At 38.6% G+C, this 25,694-nt stretch overlaps 1 protein-coding gene across 3 annotated transcripts in view; it reads left to right on the top strand.

Moving 5' to 3' along the window:
• Positions 1 to 25,694, top strand: part of LOC144976762 (uncharacterized) — a 181,830-nt gene that overhangs the window by 89,527 nt on the left and 66,609 nt on the right. For all 3 annotated transcript variants that reach the window (XM_078921164.1, XM_078921166.1, XM_078921165.1), the window contains exon 5: positions 15,992 to 16,053. In XM_078921164.1, coding sequence (XP_078777290.1) covers positions 15,992 to 16,053 — 62 coding nt within the window. The remainder of the gene's footprint in view (positions 1 to 15,991; positions 16,054 to 25,694) is intronic.

Here is a 25,694-nt window from a genome sequence, read left to right as displayed (position 1 = left end):
TTAAAAAAAAAAAAATTTCTAAAATTCTTTGTTTATTTAAGATCAGTATTTGTGTGCCATGTCTCTTTTTACCTTTGATTTTTTAAATTATTGTGAATATTCTTTATTTTATTATCATTGTATAAACGTACACCGGTAATCACTAAGCAGCGTGCTAAACTACAATCCTAAATTATTTAAACCTCATGGTCGTATGCAGTAACATTTTCATTAATTAACCATCACCGCCAACGGAGGTGCATAAAAACGATGCGTTGTAGTTGTAGTAGTATGAACAGTAGTAGTAGTAGTAGTAGTAGTAGTAGTAGTAGTAGTAGTAGTAGTAGTAGTAGTATTAGTAGTCGTAGTAGTAGTAGTAGTAGTAGTAGTAGTAGTAGTAGTAGTAGTAGTAGTAGTAGTAGTAGTAGTAGCAGCAGCAGCAGCAGCAGTAGTAGTAGTAGTAGTAGTAGTAGTAGTAGTAGTAATAGTAGTAGTAGTAGTAGTAGTAGTAGTAGTAGTAGTAGTAGTAGTAGTAGTAGTAGAAGTAGTAGTAGTAGTAGCAGTAGTAGTATTAGTAGTAGTAGTGATAGTAGTAGTGGTGGTGGTAGTAGTAGTAGTAGTAGTAGTAGTAGTAGTAGTAGTAGTAGTAGTAGTAGTAGTAGTAGTAGTAGTAGTAGTAGTAGTAGTAGTAGTAGTAGTAGTAGTAGTAGTAGTAGTAGTAGTAGTAGTAGTAGTATTAGTAGCAGCAGCAGCAGCAGCAGTAGCTGTTGTGGCAGTTGTTGCAAGTGGAGGTTAGTGGTGGTCAATCCTAGTGTTGAGTACGCGTGGAGTCAGCGTTCCCAACAACTTGATCAGGTGAGTTTCCCTACGGTTCATATAAACCGCTTGCGTGTCAAAACGACACGTAAAAATAGTACTGTCACGTGATTATTTTTCTCCACGAATCAGCGTGAGACGGTAGACATGGAGGAACCTCCCTGACCCATTTTTAAACCTGCCTGTTCCCAACCTGGTGCAAAAAAAAAAACTCGCGGGCAGGATAGCTCACACGGTAGAGCCACGCTCTCATCTGCCAGGCGGAGTTGTCGTACCAATAAGGTCGCAGGTTCAAACCCCGCCACCGCCGCGAAAATTTTTATTCTCTATTGTCTTCTGGCACTTTTCTACCCAAACAAGTTCAGATGACCTGACATAGATCTCTGTATATAGCCTTAAGCAAACCCAAAAAAAAAAACACACACACACACACACACACACACACACACACACACACACAAATGAAGGACATAATCTAAAGGACACCATCTGACTCTGACCACACTGGTCATTATTTTCCGATCGGCGACAGACCGTCATCATTTATGGATGAGACAAAAGGCCACACGATTAATGCCAAGGTCTTGGGGGGATAGATGTGGCCCTTTGTCCAAACAGCAGCGGACCCCAAATTGGTCCCCTGTGGCCATTTGCCCGCCATTGATCAATCATTTTCCCGCGTCTGGTCTGGTCTTATTCTATCGTCCACTACCACCCAGACTACACCACCGATACAGCACCAAGAAACTCCTGCCAGTGCTAGTGGCAGTCCGCTAAACTAAATGACCATTTGAGATTATCATAAAGTTATTTCGTGCTGACCAATTTGGCGGATGCCTGCATTTTGCATGCAGGTTGGGCCATTTCCGTGCCCGTCGCCTCAAAACGGTGTGATGTTGGGGGTAAATCAGATGCCTTGAAGGCATTTTAAAAGTTAGAATGTGAAATTTGAGGTATTTTTTTTCATATTAAGAAAGTCTATAAATATCTATACATTTATATGTATTATTCTCCTCAATAAAATATTTTGAAAAAATAACCCGTTTCATTTATATTTGCCATAAATTTAGATAGTCCTTTGCACCTAATGATGATGATGATGATAATAATAATAATAATAATAATAATAATAATAATAATAATAATAATAATAATAATAATAATAATAATAATAATAATAATAATAATAATAATGACCCATTAAAACCCGACTAATAAGACCCGATTCATAAGATCTGACTCATATGATCTGACTTGGATAACCGACCAATAAGACCAGACCCACAAGCGCCAACTCATACGACTTAACTAAGACAACCCGACCAATAAGACCAAACTCACAAGCGGCCAACTCATATGACGTAACTAAGTCAACCCGACCAATAAGACCAAACTCACAAGCGCCAACTCATACGACTTAACTAAGACGATCGGGTTTATCAATCGCTTTACTGGATTCAGCTACTTCTATCTAATTTGTCGCACTTGATATAGTTATATAATATGATCGGTATCTATCCAAGACCATCGTATTATTTAAAGCGTAGCAGCTCAACACCGTGAAGTTCACACGACAGAATCTGGAATAATCTCTGGTTCTATGGATTCTCTCTAAGGCTCCAATGAACTAATGAGTGGCATGTTGCATTACATAATTAACTCACTCAACCCTAACAACGACTATATCCGTATTTTGCACGGGATACTTTTACTGCATGCCTATTTATTACATTTTTCTGAGACAAATTATAGGCGTAGTATCAAAGCTAATGTTTTTAACTTTTACATGTTGATGGTAGTTGAATAAAACTATCTATGCACATGCTCATTTTTAATAAATTTTTTCCAATTTTGAAAAGTAGAAAAATCTCTAGGATTGAGAGAGCTAAGGCTCCAATGAACTAATGAATGGCATGAAGCATTACATAATTAATCTATCAGACCAATCCGCAGGTATCAAACGCTATGTGATTCTCAGTCAATGACCACCAACGGCTTCGCAAATGATTACATAATGAAACATTCTTCATCTTAGTTGGTCGGTTATTTTAGCACAAGCCCCCGAGGAGCCCATTATAAGGATGATTAAGCAAATTACCTACCAATTCCACGGTCTATAAATAGAGCAAGCGTGTGTGAGTTCTCTCAACTCTGTTAATTTTCTGATTAGAGATCGACCAAGTTAACTCACTCAATCCTATAGATTTTTGCTTCTTTCCAAAATTTGAAGAAAAAAAAGTGTATCTATTAAAATTGAGCATGTGCATAGATAATTGTATTCAACTAAAAACTGAAAACATTAGCTTTGATACTAGATAGCCTATAATTTGTCTTAGAAAAATATATAAGGCTGGGGTAAAAGTAACCCGGGTAAACTACGGATATAGTCGGTTTTAGGGTTGAATGAGTTCACCAAAATAAAGTATCTACTACTAAGAGTTCGGCCGTACTCTGAACAGCAACACACACACACAAAAAAAACAAAAACGTATATATAAAATTTTAGCCAGAAAACTCGCCTTTCAAATATGTGACCCCTCGTCTCAAAACGTATTATGTCGGAATGATTAAGATGCTGAAAATGGAGTTTATGGCCGGAAACATCAGCCTTGCAATGAGTTTGTATGTTTTATTGAAAAGAACGAATGTCGTACCTGAGAATGCTAAATAGCAATGGTTCAAATTTTTTTGACCAGGTTAGCTTTAATTCGACTTTTTAGTATCTGGTTCATCCCGACAAAATACCGTTTTCAGACGCTGGGTCACATATTGATCGATTAAAATGAACCTCCTCTTGGCAAACACTTTCACACCTGAGGCCCACGGAACTCCCTGGTGTGAGAGTTTCTGACAACGTAAGGGTCTTTTTAATGAATGATTTTTGAAGGACAAATTTTCTTGTCAAATTTTTGAATACGTTTTTTTTATGACAGAGTTGTCGACAGAAAAAAAATTGAGCTTTTATACAGCGCAATATCCACAAAACGTGCTCAAAACGCTTTACAATAGTTCCATGGCCAACAGCAACACTTAGGACATTTAGGACAGGACATGACGCCTGTTAAGCGATATTACAATTTTTTTAGGACAGAGACAACGGTGTTGACGGCCATGTGATAGAAGGTGAGTAAAGAGCCTTATCCAAGGACTCAACTTTGCGCCGAGCGGGGTTCGAACCCAGGACCTTCCGATCCGAAAGCGAGTGCCATGCCACTAAACCACTATAGCCGCATAAGAGAGAAGAGAGGAAGCTTCTTGGAACTATTCCGGCACTTGAATGTATTGAGATGTGTCCTTAATTTCTGATTTCAAATTTTTATTTATCTACATCCCTTAAAAGTATTCAAGAAACATGTGATTTTTGCTTGGATTAGGCCCCGAGATCTGGAAAAGTGAAGATTGGAATGCGGCCGGGGAACGAAGGGGGGAAGAGGGGGGGGGGGAGGAGGAGGAGAGCGGCTATGTGGTCTAGTGGCATGACACTCGCTTTCGGATCGGAAGGTCCTCTGTATTCGAGCCTCGCGCTCGGCGCATAGTTGAGTCCTTGGAAAAGGCTCTTTACTCACATTCTCTCACCGTACTCAGGTGTAAAATGAGTACCTGGCCGTTAACAGTGTTGTCTTTGTCCGAAAAAATGTAATATCGCTTAAAGCGTCATGTCCCGTCCTAGATGTTAAATGTTGCCGTTAACCAGGGACCCCATGTAAAGCGCTTTGAGCACATTTAGTGGATATTGCGCTATATAAAGCTCAATTTTACATAACACAAATTAAATTAGTGTTTGCTGCTGCTGTCTACTAGGGAGTGAAAATTCAGTTTTTAACCGACTTTGGGGTTTCGATTCATACTATCTTTCCTTTTCATGCGACTATATTGTCTTGTGGTCTGACACTCGTTTTAGGGTTGGAAGGTCCTGGGTTCGAACCAGCCTCGATCGGCGCATAAGTGAGTCCTTGGAAAATGCTCTTTCCTCACATTCTCTCACCGTACTCAGATGTAAAATGAGTACTTTGCCGTTAACAGTGCTGTCTCTGTCCGGAAAAAAAAATTTAATATCGCCTAACATCATGTCCCGTCTTACATGTTTAAGTGTTGCTGTTGGATGGGAACCCCTTATAAAGCTCTTTGAGAACATTTAGTGGATATTGTTCTATACAAAAGCTCAATATTTTTATACAGTACAAGTCTCTTGTTAAGTGCTAATCTTGCACTAGATCTCGAACAATATTTGGGCCGTCTTTACATAAACATGTACGGATTCACATCTGCTCTTGTTTTCTTGAATTTTATCCCTTTGATCCTACTTTTATTTTAACACTATTACATCTTCATCCAAGGCAGGCCATTCGAAATGCTGATTAGACCAATTAAATGGCTTGAAAAATTGTTGCCCACATGAAAGCCTCTTAAACTCACATTAGGCAACAACAACAACAAAATACACCTAAAAACAAAAAACAAAAAAAAACAAAAAAAAACATTGAAATAAAACAAACAACCAAAAAAAAAAAGAAACAACAAAAAAAAAAAACAAACCCCAAAAAACATACAATCCGCCAAAAATGAACAAAAGCAAGCAAAATTAATTGACAACTGTACAATATCGTTGTAAGTCATATTAATAATCAATTAGAATTTTTTTAAAACATCAAAAGAAAAAAGAAAACAATAAAATATCAAAAACAAACAAAACAAAACAAAACCAAAATACGAAGGACAAAATAAAAAAATACACCAAAAAAAACAAAAAAAAAAAAAAACAAAACAAAACCCCAAAAAACTCACCAAAACAAACAAAAGAACAAAACAAGAAATCATTTTTCCTTGCATTCGAAGCGGGAACGGAGACTCCTTAAGAGCGATTCAAACTTTGTGGTAATACATTCTTGATTCCACAAAAAAAAAAAAAAAAAAATCAAAAACAAAAAAAAAATAAACAAAAAAAAAAAACTCTCAAGTTATGAAAATTATAGCAAATGGTATTTGTCAGGTTCACGCAATAGAAACGGATTAAGCTCCGCCCGATAACTGAGGCTTGAATAAATGATGATTGCTGGGTCTAACTTCAAAATGTCTCGCATGGTTGCGTGGTCAGTCTTGTTGTTGGAATAGATTACGTCTGCTTTTACCTTCTTTACTGATTTTCTCGCCCCAACTGTTACTCTAACCACTACCTAGGTCTGTATGCTCATCTCTCTCTCTCTCTCTCTCTCTCTCTCTCTCTCTCTCTCTCTCTCCCCACACACACACACTCTGTCTCTCTCCCCCTCTCTCTATCTTTCTCTCTCTCTCTCCCTCCCTCTCTCTCTCTCTCTCTCTCTCTCTTCCTCACCCCCCTCTCTGTCTCTGTCTCTCCCTCACTCCGTTTGTATATATATATATAATATGTGTGTGTGTGTGTGTGTGTGTTTGTGTTGTGACACTCCTTAAAATCTCATATTCTCTTAAATAATCAACAAAATTAACTCCTTGTATTCTGCCTTCTCCCTTTTTCTCATCAGTTTTGTCTCAATTCTCTTCATTCTCTTTGATTATTAGAGGACTCGATTCTATCCGAAGGAAAGTATGCATTGCTATTGTCTGTGTCATGCAATAGAAACTCTGTCTCTGTCTCCCCCCCCCCCTCTCTCTCTCTCTCTCTCTCTCTCTCTCTCTGTTTGTGTGTGTCTCTCTCTCTGTCTCTGTCTCTCCCTCACTCCGTTTGTATATATATATATATATATATATATATATATATATATATATATATATATATGTGTGTGTGTGTGTGTGTGTGTGTGTGTGTATGTGTTTGTGTTGTGACACTCCTTAAAATCTCATTTTCTCTTAAATAATCAACAAAATTAACTCCTTGTATTCTGCCTTCTCCCTTTTTCTCACCAGTTTTGTCTCAATTCTCTTCAATTTCTCTTTGAGTTATTAGAGGGACTAGGATCCTATCCGAAGGAAAGTAAGCATTGCTATTGTCTGAGTCATGCAATAGAAACAGGGATTGGCTCCGGTTCAATGGGTCGGCTCTTAACTCACTCAGTCCTAGAGGTTTTTTGTTACTTTTTAAAATAGGAAAAAAATTGTTAAAATGAGCATGTTATAGTAATTTTACTTCAACTTTATTAACATGCAAAAACCAAAAACATTAGCTTTGATTATGCGCCTATAATTTGTCTCATAAAAATGTATTTAATAGGCATGAGGTAAAAGTAACCCGGGAAAAATACGGATTTAGTCGGTGTTAGGGTCGAGTGAGTTAAAATAACAAATTTATCTCCATGGTCTGCCTTCTCTCCTTTTCTCATCAGTTTTGTCTTCATTTCTCTTCAATTTCTTCTGCTTTCTTTTCACGCTAACCTATAAAATTTGAAGGACAAGAGGGATGAGAACTGAAGGGCAGAGAGAATGGATAAGGCTGTAAACTGAGTGCATTCATTTTCGTCTCCTGTTCGTGAATAACCAGTATGTCGGTACTACAACAAACTCGGGGACCCAAATCATTTTGGGGTTTTGGGAGGGGGAAAACTTTTTAAAAAAATAATTTTGGGGTTTTGGGAGGGGGAAACTTTTTAAAAAAATAATTTTGGGGTTTTGGGAGGGGGAAACTTTTTTTAAAGTCTCTCCCCTCCCAAACAGCCTACTAGACTTTTTTTTTTAAGTTTCCCCCTTCCCAATCCCCCAAAATTATTTGGGTCCCCGAGTTTGCGGCAGTACCCAGTATGTCATAGACAATCTTAAGACTTCTTGGATGTTTCCGGTTTGAGAATTCTCGACAAAATAAAGATTTATCCCAAACAAGTGACATTTGAAGTTAAATTTCCTGGCCAAAAGGAGTAAAGAAGTTTTGCCAATCTACGTGGGGAGGATACAGTTTTGTGGGGTTTTTTTTTTGTTTTTTGTTTTTTTTTTCCCCGAACATGTTTTGAATCCGCATCATGTATTTCAAACATAATAATACCAAATTAAGAAATTAAGGAGCAGGCACCAGTGTAGGATAAAGATCTGAACAAGTGTGTAGGAAAGGTGCCAGACAAAGCAAGAAAGAAAAATAGAAGAAATAACCATCCTAAAAAAGCAGTCAACCTCGACTGGGGATCGAACCTCAGACCTTCTGATTACCTTCTGATTATGACACCTTTCATACACACTTGTTCAGAAACATAATAATACAGTCATTGGTATAATAAATTTACTAGGACCGAAAAATGAAACAGAAGAAAAACTGCAAGTGTTATATTATTAGACAAGTCATGTTTGTGTAGTACACCCGAAATATTTTGATTCATGACGCTGACGTATTCTATGGAAAACCTATTTGAAAAATAGTTTGGCCTAAAAACCTGTAAACCAAATTTCGATCGATTGAGATGACTGCCAACTAATCAAAGTTGTCAAATTGTCTTGTAAAAGATCATTTTTAATTTAAGACTTTTTGACACTTTTGACGAGTTGTGGAAGGGAAGATAACCTATAGTTATTGATTATCGAAAAGTAAAATATTTCTAACTAAAATTTGGAAATGCATTTTGTCAGATCACGGTAACAGGTATCGAGTAAGTAGTGAGATAGATACCTTGAGAATGGACCAAGGACCAGCATTCTTTCCTCAAGCCTGACAACCCGTGCCAATTAAATACCGAAGCGGAAACGAGTTGTCTTTCCCTATCAGCAACAGCGTCCCTGCCAACGGACAGAACAGACAACGTCACGACCAAACAGCGATCTTCACATTGCTGGCAAACCGCCACATTTTTTGAGTTTGAAAAATGATACCTAGATCAGTTATGAAAGATGAGAGCAATACGTAATTTGTAAAAAGAAAAAAAACCAACACCCCCCCCCCCAAAATAAATGAATAAATAAATAAATAAATAAATAAATAAATAAAACAAAACAAAATAAACAAAGGAACAGCAACAAAAAAGGAAGAAGCAAATACACCCAAACTTTCTGAAATTTCAAATATGATGCCAGCAAAATAAACAAAAGATACGAACCTTATATGTTATCACCCGAAAATATCAAGGAAAAAATCACATAAGCTGAAGCATCCTTACTACGGCTTTGTGGTTTTGTATTACGACACCCGGCCACGGACCGTCAGATCCTTTGTTCGAGTCCCAACCTGGGCGGTGCAGGCCTTGAAAAAGCCTCCATACTGCCATTCTCTCACCGCAATCAGGTGTAAAAATGAGACCCAGCTCGTAACAGCGTTGTCTCTGTTTTTGCCTCACATGCTTCGTAACTCGACCTTTTATGTTAAGAGTTGCTGTTGGCTTAGGGTTCCTTGTAAAGCACTTTTATCATATTTAATCGGTATTGTGCTATATGAAATCTCTAGTTTAAAAAAAAATCATGACCCCCCTCCCCCCACCACCAGTCCTCTTCTCAAAAAAAAAAAAAAAAAAAAGTCTATGAAACGCTCTATGAAAATCCGGTGATGAGTAAACGGAGTTTGAAAATGACTGGACGAGTGATTAGTGGCGATCCTCAAAATAAGTTATTCACTACCTGATGAATCATTATAGAATGAAAAAAAAAGTTGCCCTCACCCGGCTCTTTAATATCGTTTTTAGACCGACAGAGACATAATATGGGAGGGGGAGGGGCATTGTTCGATTGTTAGTCGGTAGAGTAGATAAAAGATAGGTGTTAATTCCGGGTGCAGTCGAGCTATTTATCCGAACCGCTCGACCCCCTTCTCCCCCCCCCCCCCCAACCAGTAATTGGCTCGCTGAGTCCGTTAGACCTTGCAGAGAGTACTTTGCGATAGACTAGCGTCCTATCCAAAGGGTAGAAAGCGATTGTAACTGTCCTGCAAAAGAAACGGGTATTAACTCCCTGCTCCTTTGACCCTGTGGCTCTGATGGACTACTTTTTATAAACGCAATAAGTTCTTTCCCTCGAATTTGACTGTAAACTTGAAAAACAACACGAAACAATAAAGATGGATACTTAGTTACATTGAGTCTATATTTCACCATGGATTGAAATTCGATTTACAGTAGTCTATTCATTGTATAATTAGACTGTTTTCATTTCTCCGATCATTAGAAACTGTAGGTAGTGCAAATTCGAGTCCTTGGAAAAGTTTCTTTATTCCAATTCTCTCAATCTCACCGTACTGAGGAACAAATTGGTACCTGACCGGTAACAGCGTTGTCTGTATTAAAAAAAAAAAGTAAAATTGCCTCATAGGCGTGATGTCTAGTCCTGAAAGCGTGTCTGTTGCCTGGGGACTCCTTGTAAAGCGCTTTAAGCAAATGCGCTGTACAATAAATATTTATATATATATATATATATATATATATATATATATATATATATATATATATATATATATATATATATATATATATATATATATATATATATTAACTAGTATTGATGGACGCTCGATATAAATTCGTCGAGTTTGATTTTTACACGAGCATTTCTCGGAATAATCAACTGGGATCGCGGGATGAAGGCATCGCGGGATGAAGAATGAGGAATGATATGTCCGAAGGAGAAACAGTGGCAGCGGAATGTAGGGGTAAACACACCCAGCAGGAAACGGTGGACGTTTTTCCAAACAACAACTTGAGAAAATGGAGATGCTCAACCTTGCTTGGACTACCCCAACCCTTAACGATAGCTTACTCGAGTTGTTTCAATACGTCCCGATTAACCGAGTGAGTCTTGAGGATGGTTGGTGTAGTGTTTTGTCTACCGTTGATTGATTTTATAACTGATTTAAATCAATGGACCATCAATGAACGCAGGTTCTTATTTTCTATTTTTTTAATTTTCCAAGTGTGACCTCACGCTCTGGACTCGGCTTCGTCAGAATCAGATTGTACTGGTGATAAGTTAGCGGCGAAAATCACAGAAAACAAATTGTGATAACATGAAAAAGTAAGAAGGGATTGTACACAATACAGCTTTTGGCTGCCTCAGTTCGTATGTCTCGCAGTTTGATAGTATTAATGTCAATTGGTTTCAAGTGGGGGTGAAAAAAAAACACAAAACTATTGGCATGTTAGATTGAGAAGAATTGATGTCTCGAACTGTATCATCCGGGTAGCGTGGCTCAGCGGTACTGTTTTTGCTTCATGCCCGAAAGGTACCGAGTTCGACCACCCGCCGCTGCGCTGTGTGGCCTTGGGCAAGTCACTTCGCCCTAGCTCAATTTGCGGCGCTGCACTGAGGGTGATGCCTAGGTTATTCCAGTTTTCCCTTGGAATAGAGACAAATTTCCCCTATGGGATGAATAAAGGGAATTTCTCTTTTTTTAAATTTTATTTATTTCGATTTATTATTTGACAAAAATGCCTTCAATTCCAGGAGTTAAAGAGGAATATAACCCTCCAGTTTAACTGCGGTTCTCTAGAAAAAACACATGTATTTAAAATTTGGCCAGGAAATTACACTAATCTTGCTAAAAAGTATCAAACACGGGACCTTGCAAAACTCTCAATCCTTTGACTTGCTGTCAACGAGGGATGTATTTTGTTGAATATTTCGGTCAATGATCGTAATTCCTATGCTATAATCGCCAACGATGCTATGATTTCATCTGGCAAAGCGGTCGACCGTCGTGTTTGGGATAATGTAGACCGTCTTGTTTAATCCCATTCTACGCCAGATATCCAATTCCCATGTAGAGGGTTTCGTTACAAGACATGAGGGTTATCTCCCATCTCAGGATTGGAATTATACCGCTGGGTGTGTTTAGAGAAGGCGATCGCTTGCTTTCGATAGACTTAAAAAAAAAAGATATCGGGGGGACGATTTAGCGAGATTAAAAGAAAAGAGCGGATGTTTTCATAGGCGATATAGAGTAAGGATTATAATCCTTGCTTTTAGCTATAATACCAAACTAGATCTTCTGATCATGTGACTACAAACAAAAAAAAAAGAAAAAAAAAAAAAAAAAAAAAAAAAAAGCACAAAAAAAAAATACAAAAATAAACAACAAACAAAACAAACAAAAAATTAAACCCCAATAAATTTGAGCTTTTATATTGGGCAATATCCACTAAACGTGCTCAAAGCGCTTTACAAAAGGGTCCCTGACCAACAGCAATACGTAATATGTAGAACGAGACATGACGCCTGTGATGCGATATAACATTTTTTTTCCCCCATCAGCCTGAAAAGTCGTTCTAACGGCTATGTGGTCTAGTGGTATGACACTCGCTTTAGGAATCGGAAGGTCCTGGGTTCGAGCCTCGCGCTCGCGCATAGTTGAGTCCTTGGAAAAGGCTCTTTACTCACATTCTCTCACCGTAATCAGATGTAAAATGAGTACCTGCCGTTAACAGTTTGTCTCTGTCTTTGTGTCCGAGAAAAGAGCAAAACCCAACAGATCCTCTCACTTGTCCCGTCTCCAGTATGGTTATAATACTCTTGCTGACTTCCCACGCAGGAACCACCTTGTAAAGTGCGCATCCTTTGAGACACATTTAGTGGATATTGCGCTATATAAAGCTCAATTTTTAAATTTTTAAAAAAAACAACTCAATTTACACCTGAATACGACGAGAGAATGTGAGTAAAGAGCTTTTTCCAAGGACTCAACTATGCGACGAGCGAGGCTCGAACCCAGGACCTTCCGATCCGAAAGCGAGTGTCATACCGCAAGACCACATAGTCGCACAAGAATTATTGATTGAGTCCGCCAGGTCCGTTTGTTAAGTCACTATTACTATTACTTGTGTATTGAAAAGTTATTGATTGGAAATGTAATAGAAATACGAAGTGTTTCTTCTTTGTTAATATTTTTCGCAACCCCCACTCTCTCCCCTCCCCCATCCCTCATTCTCCTTTTGATAGTGAGTGATAACGGCAGGCTTTATTTTAAAGCACTTGTACTTACTCTTTATAAGGGGATAGAGACCCCTTCAATTTATTTGATTTTAAAGGATTATTCTTTGCTCATTGATCCTAAGATAATCGCAACAATCGCGCTCAAAGTAGGGGAAAACAAAACAAAACACAAACTCACATTAAAAAAGGAAGAAAGTTCAATTCAGTTAAATTAAAGGCTTTTGTTAAATTTTTGGTAAACATATCATATATCCTCCCCCCCCCCTCTCTCTCTCTCTCTCTCTCTCTCTCTCTCTCTCTCTCTCTCTCTCTCCTCTCTCTCTCTCTACCACACACACACACACACACACACACACGCTCTCTCTCTCTCTCTCTCTCTCTCTCTCTCTCTCTCTCTCTCTCTCTATTTCCCCTTTATCTGTATGTGTGTTGTGTGTGTGTGTGTGTGTGGGGGGGGGGGGGGGGGGTGTTTGTATATGTATATTTCCTCTTTGTCTTTCTTCTTTAAAAAAATAAAAACAACCAACTTTTCCTCAAATCAATAGCACTCCCTCAAACATTTCAATTTTATTTTCAAGTTTTTATAGGGACCTAGAGTGGTCTAGATAGGAGCCATGCGACTAGTCCTCAGAGAAATGCCGAAGTTCTAATGGTTCTTTTGGGACAAATAAATCACCCATCAGATGTTGTGTGTGACAGATTACAGTGGAGAAATGCCTTTTTAAAAACGCTTTACAGGCGGTTTCATTTTACCCCAACGTATCAAGTTAACGGCTGGGTGGGTTTGTGTTATGACACTTACATCCGGACTTAAAGTCCCTAATTCAAGTCCTGCAGTGGACAGTGGGTGGGGGTGCAAAGTTGAGTCCTCGGGAAAGGCTCGCACGCTGTCATCGCATTCAGTTCTCACACGCTGTTATCGCATTCGGTTCTCACACGCTCTGATTGCATTCTGTTCTCACATTCCGTCACATCATTCAGAGGTAAATTTACTTTTTGACCAGTAACAGTGACTTACATGTGTCATGTTAAGTTGTTGCTGTTGACTTGGGAGGGATCCATTTTAAAGCGCTTGAGCACATTTATAGTGAATTCTGCCCTATATAAGAGTTTAATCAGTTTTATCGTTACCAAGAGAACCAATTACAGTACAGACATGCATCCCGGGCTTCTTTGAAGTCCGAGTCGTGAAGACTGAACTACATTGCTGTCACTGATCTCATGATCTGATAGTCCAGATTCCACCATCAATCAAGAAGAAGAAGAAGAAGAAGAAGAAGGAGGAGGAGGAGGAGGAGGAGGAGGAGGAGGAGGAGGAGGAGGAGGAGGAGGAGGAGGAGGAGGAGGAGGAGGAGGAGAAAAAGAAGGAGAGGGAGAAGAAGAAGAAGAAGAAGAAGAAGAAGAAGAAGAGGGTGTGTGTGTGTGTTAGGATGTTATCTTATTGAAAATCGAAGAAGTAGGAAGGATTGGTTTTAGATCATTGAGTCGGGTTGTGTCAGAAAAAAATAGAAATAAACAATTGTTGTTTATTTTGTCAGTGAGAGAATTAGAAAGTGGAAAGAATGGAAGAGCTGTGTTGTTGTTGTTTTTTAATCTAGTCAGTGGTCAACTTCCTTTCATTTTCGTTTGCTCTCACGTCTAACTTCACTGGCTCACTTGTAAGGTTTTTCTTAGCCTGATTAGTAAGCGGAAGGGTGACAATGCTAAGAAAAGTATGGCCGCGCCGTTGTGTTCTTGGATTGAGGAACTTTACACAAATCACCGCACTCGACTCGTTGTGAATGAGTATGGCCTAGCCACAAGCACTGGCAGATATCGTAGTTGTGCTAGTAGAAAAAATGATATCTCCTTTTTGGAGTGGATTTTTTTGGTTCCAAAAAGTAGCAATGACTATCCCGCACAATTCTTTGGGCCTCTTTTTCGCTCACGAAGTGCCCGAATTCGCGTCAAAATATGGGACGAAGCCGTTTCGTATATGCTATTTTAAAAAATTAATTACGACGCTGTTTATCGATGAATATGACTGAAAGTTGGCACACAGTTAGAAAAAAGGTCATTTTAGATTATGTCAAGCAACAAAACTCGTGCAATTACCAGAAGACCGTTAAAAAAGATTTTTACTCTTTGGAGTAAAATATTTCTAAAACTGCCGGGCGTGGAGGTTTTGTCGCTGACAAGGTAATACATGAACATTTCTTCTTTTTGGTTGTAAAATTTCATATGAATATGACGAGTACTTTTCCCGTATTTTACAAAACACCATCCTAATTTGCTCTTCAAGTTTCAATCTTTTAATCCACTTATTACGCAAGATACAACGAAAGGTCGAAAAAAAATGCCGAAAAAGCGTCCCATATTTTCGCGTTTTTTCCTCTTTGCGGGTCATCCAAATAAATGACACCTTTAAAACTGTATAACTTGTTTATTTAAGAATGGATTTTCAAAATTCAAAAACATTTTTACTCAGTGGAGATAGGGCTTGGATTTTAGACAAAATTTTTCCTCAAAAAGAGGAAAAAAACATTTTTCATAGCCATTGCTACAAAAAAGGCCACTTGGGAAATAAATGAAGCATTTTCGAGCATGATGAACTCGTGGAAATGCTATGTATAAATGCTAGTATATATATATATATATATATATATATATAATATATATATATATATTGTGTGTGTGTGTGTGTGTGTGTGTGTGTGTGTGTGTGTGTGTGTGTAAATTTGTAAATAGACCTTTTTCACTCCTCACCCTCCTCCCAATAATATTGTTTTTCAAGTCTACGAAAAATTATAAACCGATCACTAACGTCCTTGGGAAAATAGCGAGATACGATTTTAAGTTACAGTAAAGTCGAACCTGGAACTAATAGGGCTAACACTGACACCTGTCAACCGTCTCCCATTCCAGTCTACATGTTTATCACAAGTGACATACCAGTCTTAGAGAATGCCATTATATCAAACTATAATGCCAGTGTCAAGACACCACACTCTAATATTAGTGTGGCGATACCATCAATGTCGTCATTGACAAGGAGGAATCTAGATGATTATAATATGGCTTATGAGACAACATTGAGTTATCATATTGAGAACTAAATTATGTATTAGTAATGACTACAGCGACATAAAAAAGCTTTGATAAAAAAAAATATGTTTTCGTTAGTCAGTGACCCTTTGTAAAGCACTTTGAGAACTTTTAAGTGGATATTGCGTGATATAAAAGCTCAAGTTTTTGTTGGGTTTTTTTGGGTTTTTGTTGGGTTTTATTTTACTAGATGGGAAGCATCAGTTTTTGAGTTTATTCTGTTTTTTCTTCTTTTTTTATTTTCTTTTGTGCCATTTGTTCAATACTACAATAAACACAATGTAATAACTTTCTCTTCTTTTATCAACAGAACTGATTCCGATGGAAGAACGGGTCGAGGATTCAAATTCATCATAACAGCTTTTAGTGACGGTAAGTGATGGATTAAAAAAATATTTTTAAAGAGCTTTTATATAGGATTATACATAATTTTATTCAACATGTTTGTTTTAGTCGGCCCTGAATTTTATTTCATTTCATATATTTATTGTATGTAGACTGCTAGCTTGACTCACATGCTATCGGGTCTGGTTCGAATCCGCGTATAGTCTGTTTTACCACCCTTTCCTTAATATTCTTTTAACCCTTCTTTGTCCAGTGATAGCATCCTTCAGAGCCGTTAGGCCCATGAAGCCGGAGTTTATCCCGGTTTCTATAGCGTGAAACGGAAAGTAGCAATTGCTTGCTACCGTTGGGTAGAACGCTGGTCTATCGCAAAGTACTTTCCGCCACATATAACAGACCCAGCTACCTAATCACTGTTGGATGGACAACGGGGTCAGAAAAAAAATCAATCTCGACTGCACCCGATATCGATTTCGGTCCATTTGATTGTGAAGCGAGTGCTCTAACAACTGAGCTATCGGGACCCCGAGTGATAGCATAGCTAGGTCTAAGTAAGATGTGTCGGAAATGCTTTGCGGTGTACCAATTTCTTATTCAAGAGGTGGCAAGCAATTATTGTTGTTTCTGGGATAGCCCAATATTTTGACATTCCGTCATTTTACCCATTGTAATACCGTATTTCCCGTATTAGCTAGATATAGAAAATTGCACTGATATAGCGTATTTTATTGACTTTCAAATATGGAAGGTTGATCGTTGATACTTTTTGTAAAGTTTCGATAAATTGGTTTCAATGCAGGCAGTTGGGGGAATCAATTATAATATGGGATTGTTAAAAAGTATTGAAAATGGCTAATTCCTGTGAATTTTACACTTTAAAAGAATGTCAATTTCGACGTCGGTCTTTTGTTTTTACGCGATTCTGAAGCAATTTAGTAAGACATGATTGGAATAGAACCCTGATAGATATCGTCGATTTGTAAAATGTTCGTTTTGATGATAGTGATGATGACGATGGTGGTGATGATGATGATGATGATGATGATGATGATGATGAGGAGGAGGAGGAGGAGGAGGAGGAGGAGGAGGAGGAGGAGGGTGTTGAAAGGAGTAGAAGGAGGAGGAGGAGGAGAAGAAGAAGAAGAAGAAGAAGAAGAAGAAGAAGAAGAAGAAGAAGAAGAAGAAGAAGAAGAAGAAGAAGAAGAAGAAGGAGGAGGAGGAGGAGGAGGAGGAGGATGAGGAAGAGGAGGAGGATGAGTGGGGATATTAGGGTATAAGAAGGAAGTAGAGGCAATGTTTGATTTTTAATTTATCCTGCTAGAAGAAATCAAATACCACCACCGTTTATTGAAAGCCGGGTGAGCGAGTCCGGGATCGACAAGTATGGTCACGTGACACCCCGTCACAATGTACACTAATAACTTTACTCGTCATGTGATCCGATATTTCGAACAGGACTACCGCTGTACCGTGCCAAAACGCATTTTATAGAAATATTTTGGTCAGAAAAAACTGTAGTCCTTCAGAGTTTTAAGACCCATGGAGCCGGAGTTTATCCCAATGTCTATAGCGTGAAACAGACAATAGCAATTGCTTGCTACCCTTTGGATAGGACGCTATTCTATCGCTAATCTACTTTTCGCCAGATCTAACAGGCCCAGCTACCCAGTTACTGCATTCGGGATCAATCTTGGTAGCTTTTAGTGTGAAGCACCCGAGTACTCTACCAACTGAGCCATCGGTTTTAGGGACCTCGATAGCTCAGTTAGTAGAGCACTCGGTCCACAAGCAAAGGGACCGAGGTCGATCCCAGATGAAGGCGAGATTATTATTTTTCTGACCCCCCCCCCCCCTCCTCCCCTGTTCACCCAGCAGTGAATGGGTAGATGGGTCTGTTAGACGCGGCGGCAGCTTCTAATGGTGCTCACACCACTATGTCATGACGATCTATCCGGGATTCCGTACCGCAATCGTTCATCGTCTCAAACCCGGCTGGAAGCTTCGTCACAACGCACCGTTCAACTAGATGCTCTGTGGTTTCGGGCTCTTGACCACAAAAGGTACATGTTGGACATGTGGCGAGTCCCCACTGATGTAGTGAGCGTGCTGTTAAGCAGGTTCTCGACCGAAGCTGATTGGCTGGCACCCAATGTCTCCTCTTGCTGGTGGAAAAGCCTGGCAACTTCCGAAGTCAGGGAAGCTACGTACAAGGGTTACCGGGACTTATTTCGGCTCGAAACGAGGGCACCGTCCATTATGCGCCTGAAAGGGGTATGTATCCCCATTCCCTCTCTTTGATATCCCTCATGGATCACCTACCTTTGTCGTTGGCGGGGGAGCTTGAGACATATCAGAGGCAAAGGAGTTATTCCAGTCGACCGTCACTAGACAATCCCGGATGTTGGGCCTAAAAGCAGGCGCCTTGAACGGCCCGCCCTGATATGTGACTAATGGAGATCCAACCCGGTGCCCGAATGGCCTCCGCCATCCCGGGCTCCACACTAATATGTTAGACGTTTGCGATAGATTAGCGCCCTATTCAAAGAGTAACAAACAATTGCGTTTGTCCGTTACACGTTACAGAAACCGGGATAGACTGCGGTTCCACTGGACTAATGAATGGCTCTGAATTGAAGGACCATAAAAATAATAATTGAGCTTTTATATAGCGCAATATCCACTAAATGTGCTCAAAGCGCTTTACAAGGTGTCCCTGGTCAACAGCAACATTTAACATGTAGGACGGGACTTAACGCCTATTTGGCGATATTACAATTTTTCGGACAAAGACAGCGCTGTTAACGGCCAGGTACTCATTTTACACCTGAGTATGGTGAGAGAATGTGAGTAAATAGTCTTTTCCAAGGACTCAACTATGCGCCAAGCGCGAGGCTCGAACCCAGGACCTTCCGATCCGAAAGCGAGTGTCATACCACTAGACCACATAGCAGCAAGGACTACTTTTAGGGATCATTTTAACTGATCGATATTACAATTATGCGTTTTTGGGCCTAAATGGAAATAGTGTGTTTTGTTAGAGCACGAAGGAGTCTACATAACACGAATGTGACAAAAGAACTGGACCGATGTTGACGAACGATGACTCACAATAAACAGAAACATTTCAGCGGATGTCAAAAAGCAAATGGGCGCTATTTTAAGTTATAGGACGCCTCCACTCACTACATTATTATAACATATAAAACAAAAGGAACATTTGGGAGAAGGAATCCCCTTTAAGATCGACAGCAACAAAGAGAGAATAGCGAAATAGGTGAATAAATAAAAGAGAGAAAACACCCCTCATTCAAACTAAAGTAAGCGTAAAAAATATAAAAATTTTTAAAAGCCTTAAACATTTAGGCAAACTAATGAGAAAAAGATCCAAAAAGTTAATCACGAAGAAGACAAAAAAAACAACAAAACAAACAAACAAAGCCGACCAAAATAAAAAAAATCCATAAAATAAACAACAAACAACAAACAAAACAAAATAAACAAAAATGAAAAAAACAAAAACAAAACCCAAAACACACACACATACACACACACACACACACACACACACACACACAAGACACTACCGTAAACACAAAGTGACAGCCCGTTTCTTTCCTTTGCGAAAGACTAATTTATCTTTTTTATTTAATATATACTTCTCCATTCTAAGTAGGTTTTTTTTTTTCAACATTATAGTATAAAATGCATGAAAATGGGCAACAGTCCCCAATAATCCATATAGCCTTACTATACCAAAAAAAATAGCTATGGAGCTTCAGTGAGAAAATGGACACAACGGGGTGTGGAGGTCACGTTCCTTCACAATGACCAGTACTAATGACTTCAATCGGACAAATTCAGACTTGTTTAATTACCCAGGCAGCAGGAGGATGCACGTCCGGCCAGCCACACTTTCAACACTGGCCAATATTCTGCCATACTCTGAAAAAACACGTTTTAAAACATTTGGCCAGAAAAATCGTCCTTCAAATATTAATAGATTAAAATGAACATTATCTTAGCAAAAATCTCTCAAACCTGGGACTTCGTGAACTCCTAGGTTTGAGAGTTTTTGCCAAGATGAGGGTCATTTAATTGATCGATATTTAAAGGAGGATTTTTCTGACCAAAATTTATTTGGGTTTTTTTTCCAAGTCCGCCAATATTGGTTCTGTGGTGACAATGAGTCATAGAAGTAATGAAAATAAAGCGGGTTGCTTTTGTCAATCAGCAAAGTTCTTGCCTTATACTGTGTGTGCCGATGTGGTTTTGTAGTATGGCACTCGCCTTCGGATAGGAAGGTCCAGAGTTCGAGTCTGGCTCTGAGCAACGCTTGAGTGCTTGAAAAAGGCTCTATACTCACATTCTCTCACCGTACTCAGATGTAAAATGAGTACCTGGCCATTAACAGCGTTGTCCATTTGTCGGAAAATAAAAATTGTAATACTCAAAGTGCGTCTTTATGTTTCGTGATACAGTTAAGTGTTGCTGTTGGCTAGGGACCCCTTGTAAAGCACGTTGAATACGTTTAACGGACATTGCGCTATATTAAAGCTCAAGTTTTTAAAAAAAATTATTATCATTTGGTGAGATAACCTTTTCTTTTAACTCGATCGATTTAGCTCAATGACTTTCAATCTGTCCAAACAAAAAGCAAAACAAAACAAAACAAACAAACAAAATACGAAACAAAACAAAAACAAACAAGAAAACGACGCAAACAAAAATTTTAAAAATCTGAGACATTCTTTTGACTCTCAACTTGTCAAAAAGTCTCAAAACCTGATATAGATCCATACTTCTTTGAAGTCTCGTGTTTGAGGTTTTTGACGGTTTGACAGTTATTTTGATTTTGGATATTGGGGTTGAAATAAATGTTCTGCCAAATGAAATACGACATAGCAAGATATATACATGAGTTTTTTGAAATCCGACAAAGTGAGATACATATATCATGGGTATTGTTGAAATACGACATAGTGAGATACAAACATGGGTCTTGTTGAAATACGACATAGTGAGATACAAACATGGGTCTTGTTGAAATACGACATGGTGAGATACATACATGGGTCTTGTTGAAATACGACATGATGAGATACATATATCATGGGTCTTGTTGAAATCCGACATAGTGAGATACAAACATGGGTCTTGTTGAAATACGACATAGTGAGATACAAACATGGGTCTTGTTGAAATCCGACATAGTGAGATACATATATCATGGGTCTTGTTGAAATCCGACATAGTGAGATACATACATGGGTCTTGTTGAAATCCGACATAGTGAGATACATACATGGGTCTTGAAATCCGACATAGTGAGATACATACATGGGTCTTGTTGAAATACGACATAGTGAGATACATACATGGGTCTTGTTGAAATACAACATGGTGAGATACATACATGGGTCTTGTTGAAATACGACATAGTGAGATACATACATGGGTCTTGTTGAAATACAACATGGTGAGATACATACATGGGTTTGTTGAAATACACATGGGAATACATACATGGGTCTTGTTGAAATACGACATAGTGAGATACATACATGGGTCTTGTTGAAATACGACATAGTGAGATACATACATGGGTCTTGTTGAAATACGACATAGTGAGATACATACATGGGTCTTGTTGAAATACGACATAGTGAGATACATACATGGGTCTTGTTGAAATACGACATAGCTGTCGAGGAAGCGAATCAATACTGTTGTCTCTGTCTTTTATTAAATCATGCAACCTTCTTTTCTACCTCGTTTACAAAGCATACATTCCTATAGATAGTATGCGCTTGGCTAAGAAGCTCAAAACATTGCCATACAGACCAACACACAAAAAACTATTGTTTTTTGCCATCCGCGTTTATGAGTAATTCTCACTGAACTGTATTAACCTGACTATAAACGTTCATGGATACACACAGTTTTGTGTGTTGGTCCGTTATACTTCCGGATGGCAATGTTATGAGCTTCTTTGCCAAGCGCATACTATCTATACAAACTTTACAATGGCAAATTAGTTTTTTTAGAGCACCCGGGCAGATAGATAGATGCTGGTTTATTCGTGCGTTGCGGAAACGGACAGTAATAGAAAAAGTTATTTGTTGTCCCTCTCTTGATAGAACACTAATCTGTAGCAAAGCTTTTTGTGTGTGTGTGTGGCTAACCGAATATTGAGATGGAACGAAGTTGACGTCACTCGGCTCATTGTTATTGTTTTAGCCAGCCATTGTTATGGGTCGTCCCCACTGCATTGTATTAATCAGACGTGTAAGATTACACATAGTTGTGTGTGTTGGTACGTTATATCCGACTGGCGGATGTTATGAGGTTTTTTAAAAAAATTAATCGGGATGTGTCTAAACTAAATACACAATCACAATTGGATTCAATAGTCTGGTGTCACGTCGCCCAGCAACGGCGGTCATCGTGGATCTAAACAAAGAAAATCGGTACTTTTTATTCTTCATGATGGCTAGAACTTGTCATGTCTTGTGATCAGAATGTGTAAAAGTCAAAAAATGATCAGATTTATAATGTTTTTTCCCGCTGGATACGCTTTTATGCTCGTCATAAGGGCGTCCGCCATTGTTCCGATATTTTAGAGCCAGTTACTAAGTTACTATGCGTCATTAGGAAGGAAGTGACGTTACGACTGTTGAAGGGTATTGCTATGGAAAGAGGAGCTACAAAAAACACTCGATACAACCCGGATTCTATACCGATCCGTTTTGTTTGAGAGTTTAATCAACGAGAGTGGAATTCCAAAATAACTTAACATGGATTATTTCTTTGAAAACATCTGGCTATAAAGGAATGATCCATAATTAATTCATCTGTGGGACCATTGACTTTATCCACATCGATCTCCCATGCCTTTAACGTAACACCAGATCTCACGAAACCATTTTTAGGATTTCTCGGACAAATATTCTTTATCCCACTGTCAGTCTAAGGGGTTGACGTACGTACATATCTCTTTTCGTCCATCTTCCTCTTTTATCTTCCGTTCAATCTACACACACACACACACACACACACACATCTCTCTCTCTCACTCTCTCTCTTCTCTTCTCTCTCTCTCGTCTCTCTCTCTTCTCTTCTATCTCTCTCCCTCTTTATCTCTCTCACTCTCTCTCTTGTCTTCTCTCTCTCACACACACACTCTCTTCTCTCTCTCTCTCTCTCTCTCTCTCTCTCTCTCTCTCTCTCTTCTCATCTCTCTCTTTCTCTTTATCGCTTTCTCTCTCTTCTCTTCTCGCTCTCTCTCTCTCTCTCTCTCTCTCTGTTTCTCTCTCTCTCTCTCTCTCTCTCTCTCTCTCTACTCTTCTCTTCTCTCTCTCTCTTCTCTTCTCTTCCTTTCTCTCTCTCTTCTCTTCTGTCTCTTTCTCTCTCCCCCTCTCTCTCTCTCTCTCTCTCTCTCTCTCACACACACACACACACACACACACACACTCTTTGTCCATATGTTAGTTTTGTTCTTTTCTAGAGATGTATATTATGTGATAATTATAATGCTTTAAATCATGTGTTTCAACTATGCTTTATCATTTTCGAGAAAGATACGTCGTATAATCGAAGAGTAAAAATAGCTTATTGCTCTTTATTTTTAAATAGTTGTCCTTCAGAACCAATGAAGGCTTATGTAGCGGTTTCTATATAGATAGTATGCGCTTGGCTAAGAAGCTCACAACATTCATTGCCATCCGGAAGTATAACGGAACTACACACAAAACTATGTGCAACCGTGAACTTACTCATAAAGATGGATGGCAAAAAGCAGTAACAAAGACCCGACTGACGTCATCTGCGTTCTATCTATAGCGTGAAACGTACAGGCAGTAGCAATTGATTGCTACCCTTTTAATAGGACGCTATTCTATCGCAACGTGATTTCCACCAGATTTAACAAATCCAACTATCCAATCATTGCTGAGTGGGAGAAGGGTCAAAAATAATATTATATCGACCTCTACTATAGATAGTTCCAAAATGACGTCACTCAGGTCTTTGTTATTGTTTTTTGCCATCCGCGTTTATGAGTAATGCTCACTGAACTTATTAACCTGACTATAAACGTTCATGGATACACACAGTTTTGTGTGTTGGTCCGTTATACTTCCGGATGGCAATGTTATGAGCTTCATAGCCAAGCGCATATATATTCCAAGTATATTCACTGGTTGCTTCTGTAAAAATCTTATGTTTTCTTAATGTTCGAGCCTCGCTCGGCGCACAATTCAGCTCTTGGAAAAGGCTCTTTACTCATATTCTCTCACCGTACTCAATTGTAATATGAGTACCTGGCCGTTAACAGCGTTGTCTCTGTCCGAAAAAAAAAAAAGGTTGTAATTTCGCCTAACAGGCGTCTTGTCTCGTTCTACATGTTAAGTGTTGCTGTTGGCTTGGGACCCTTTGTAAAACGCGTTGAGCACGTTTAGTGGATATTACGCTATATAAAAGCTCTATTAAAGAAAGAAAGGTACATTATCTGGTTCGAGTCAAGTAAAACCTCGCCCGTAAAGGCTAACTTCACATAAACACGGCCATATTTTTTGTCCAATTCTCACTACACATCACGGTCATTACTCGATACATTTCGCCGATTGTCCACCAAAATCTACGCTCAAGTCCCCCTGGCTAGAAGCCCCTGGTCTGTAATTAGAGCTGTCATCTGTCCTGAAATGACCACGGACCCGTCATTAGCAATAACGATACACCCCCCCCCCCCAACCACCACCACCACCGTCACTGCCATCCATCCATCCATCCATCCATCCATCTCAACAACTCCTTATCATTTCTTTCTCTCCCATGTTCTTGCTTAATCTATCCATCTATATATCCATCCATCTATCTATCTATCTATCTATCTATCTATCTATCTATCTATCTATCTATCTATCTATCTATCTATCTATCTATCTACCTATCTATCTATCTACCTATCTATCTATCTGTCTATATATCTATCCACCCATCTATCTGTATATCTATCTACCCATTCATCTTTCTATCTGTTTGTCTGTCTATCCATCCATCTTTCTATCTATCTATCTATCTATTTATAAATACAATCAATCTATCTATCTATTTATCCATTTTCTATTTATTTATCCACCTATCTATCTATCTATCTATCTATCTATCTATCTATCTATCTATCTATCTATCTATCCATCTGTCTGTCTATCTATCTATCCATCCATATATATATATATATACATATATATATATATTATATATATATATACATATATATATAATATATCCATCTATAATCTATCCTATCTATCTGTCTGTCTATCTGTCTATCTATCTATTCGTATATATCTGTCTATCTTCGCACTTATCTGTCCGCGTTTCTGTTCAATTGCCTTTTTAACCTTACACCGATTCATGCTCCCTGATTTCAAAAAGTGTCTTGTTCCTTTTTAAAAAACGATCATTCTATAAAAGAATAAAAGCGCAGCAAAGTGTTAGCTTTATAATATATATATATATATATATATATATATATATATATATATATATATAGAGAGAGAGAGAGAGAGAGAGAGAGAGAAGAGAGAGAGAGAGAGAGAGAGAGATAGTACATACTATGTGTGGGTGAGTAAGAGTATTTCGTTTTTTGAAATCCTATTTTCATCTCT

The sequence above is a fragment of the Berghia stephanieae genome, chromosome 7 (genome assembly GCF_034508935.2).
Source record: "Berghia stephanieae isolate SIO BIC M18660-M18661 chromosome 7, UCSD_Bste_1.3, whole genome shotgun sequence".
NCBI classification, from domain to species: Eukaryota; Metazoa; Mollusca; class Gastropoda; order Nudibranchia; family Aeolidiidae; genus Berghia; species Berghia stephanieae.
The sequence above is the reverse complement of the archived record's forward strand: the minus strand, read 5'-3'. Positions and strand labels throughout refer to the sequence as shown.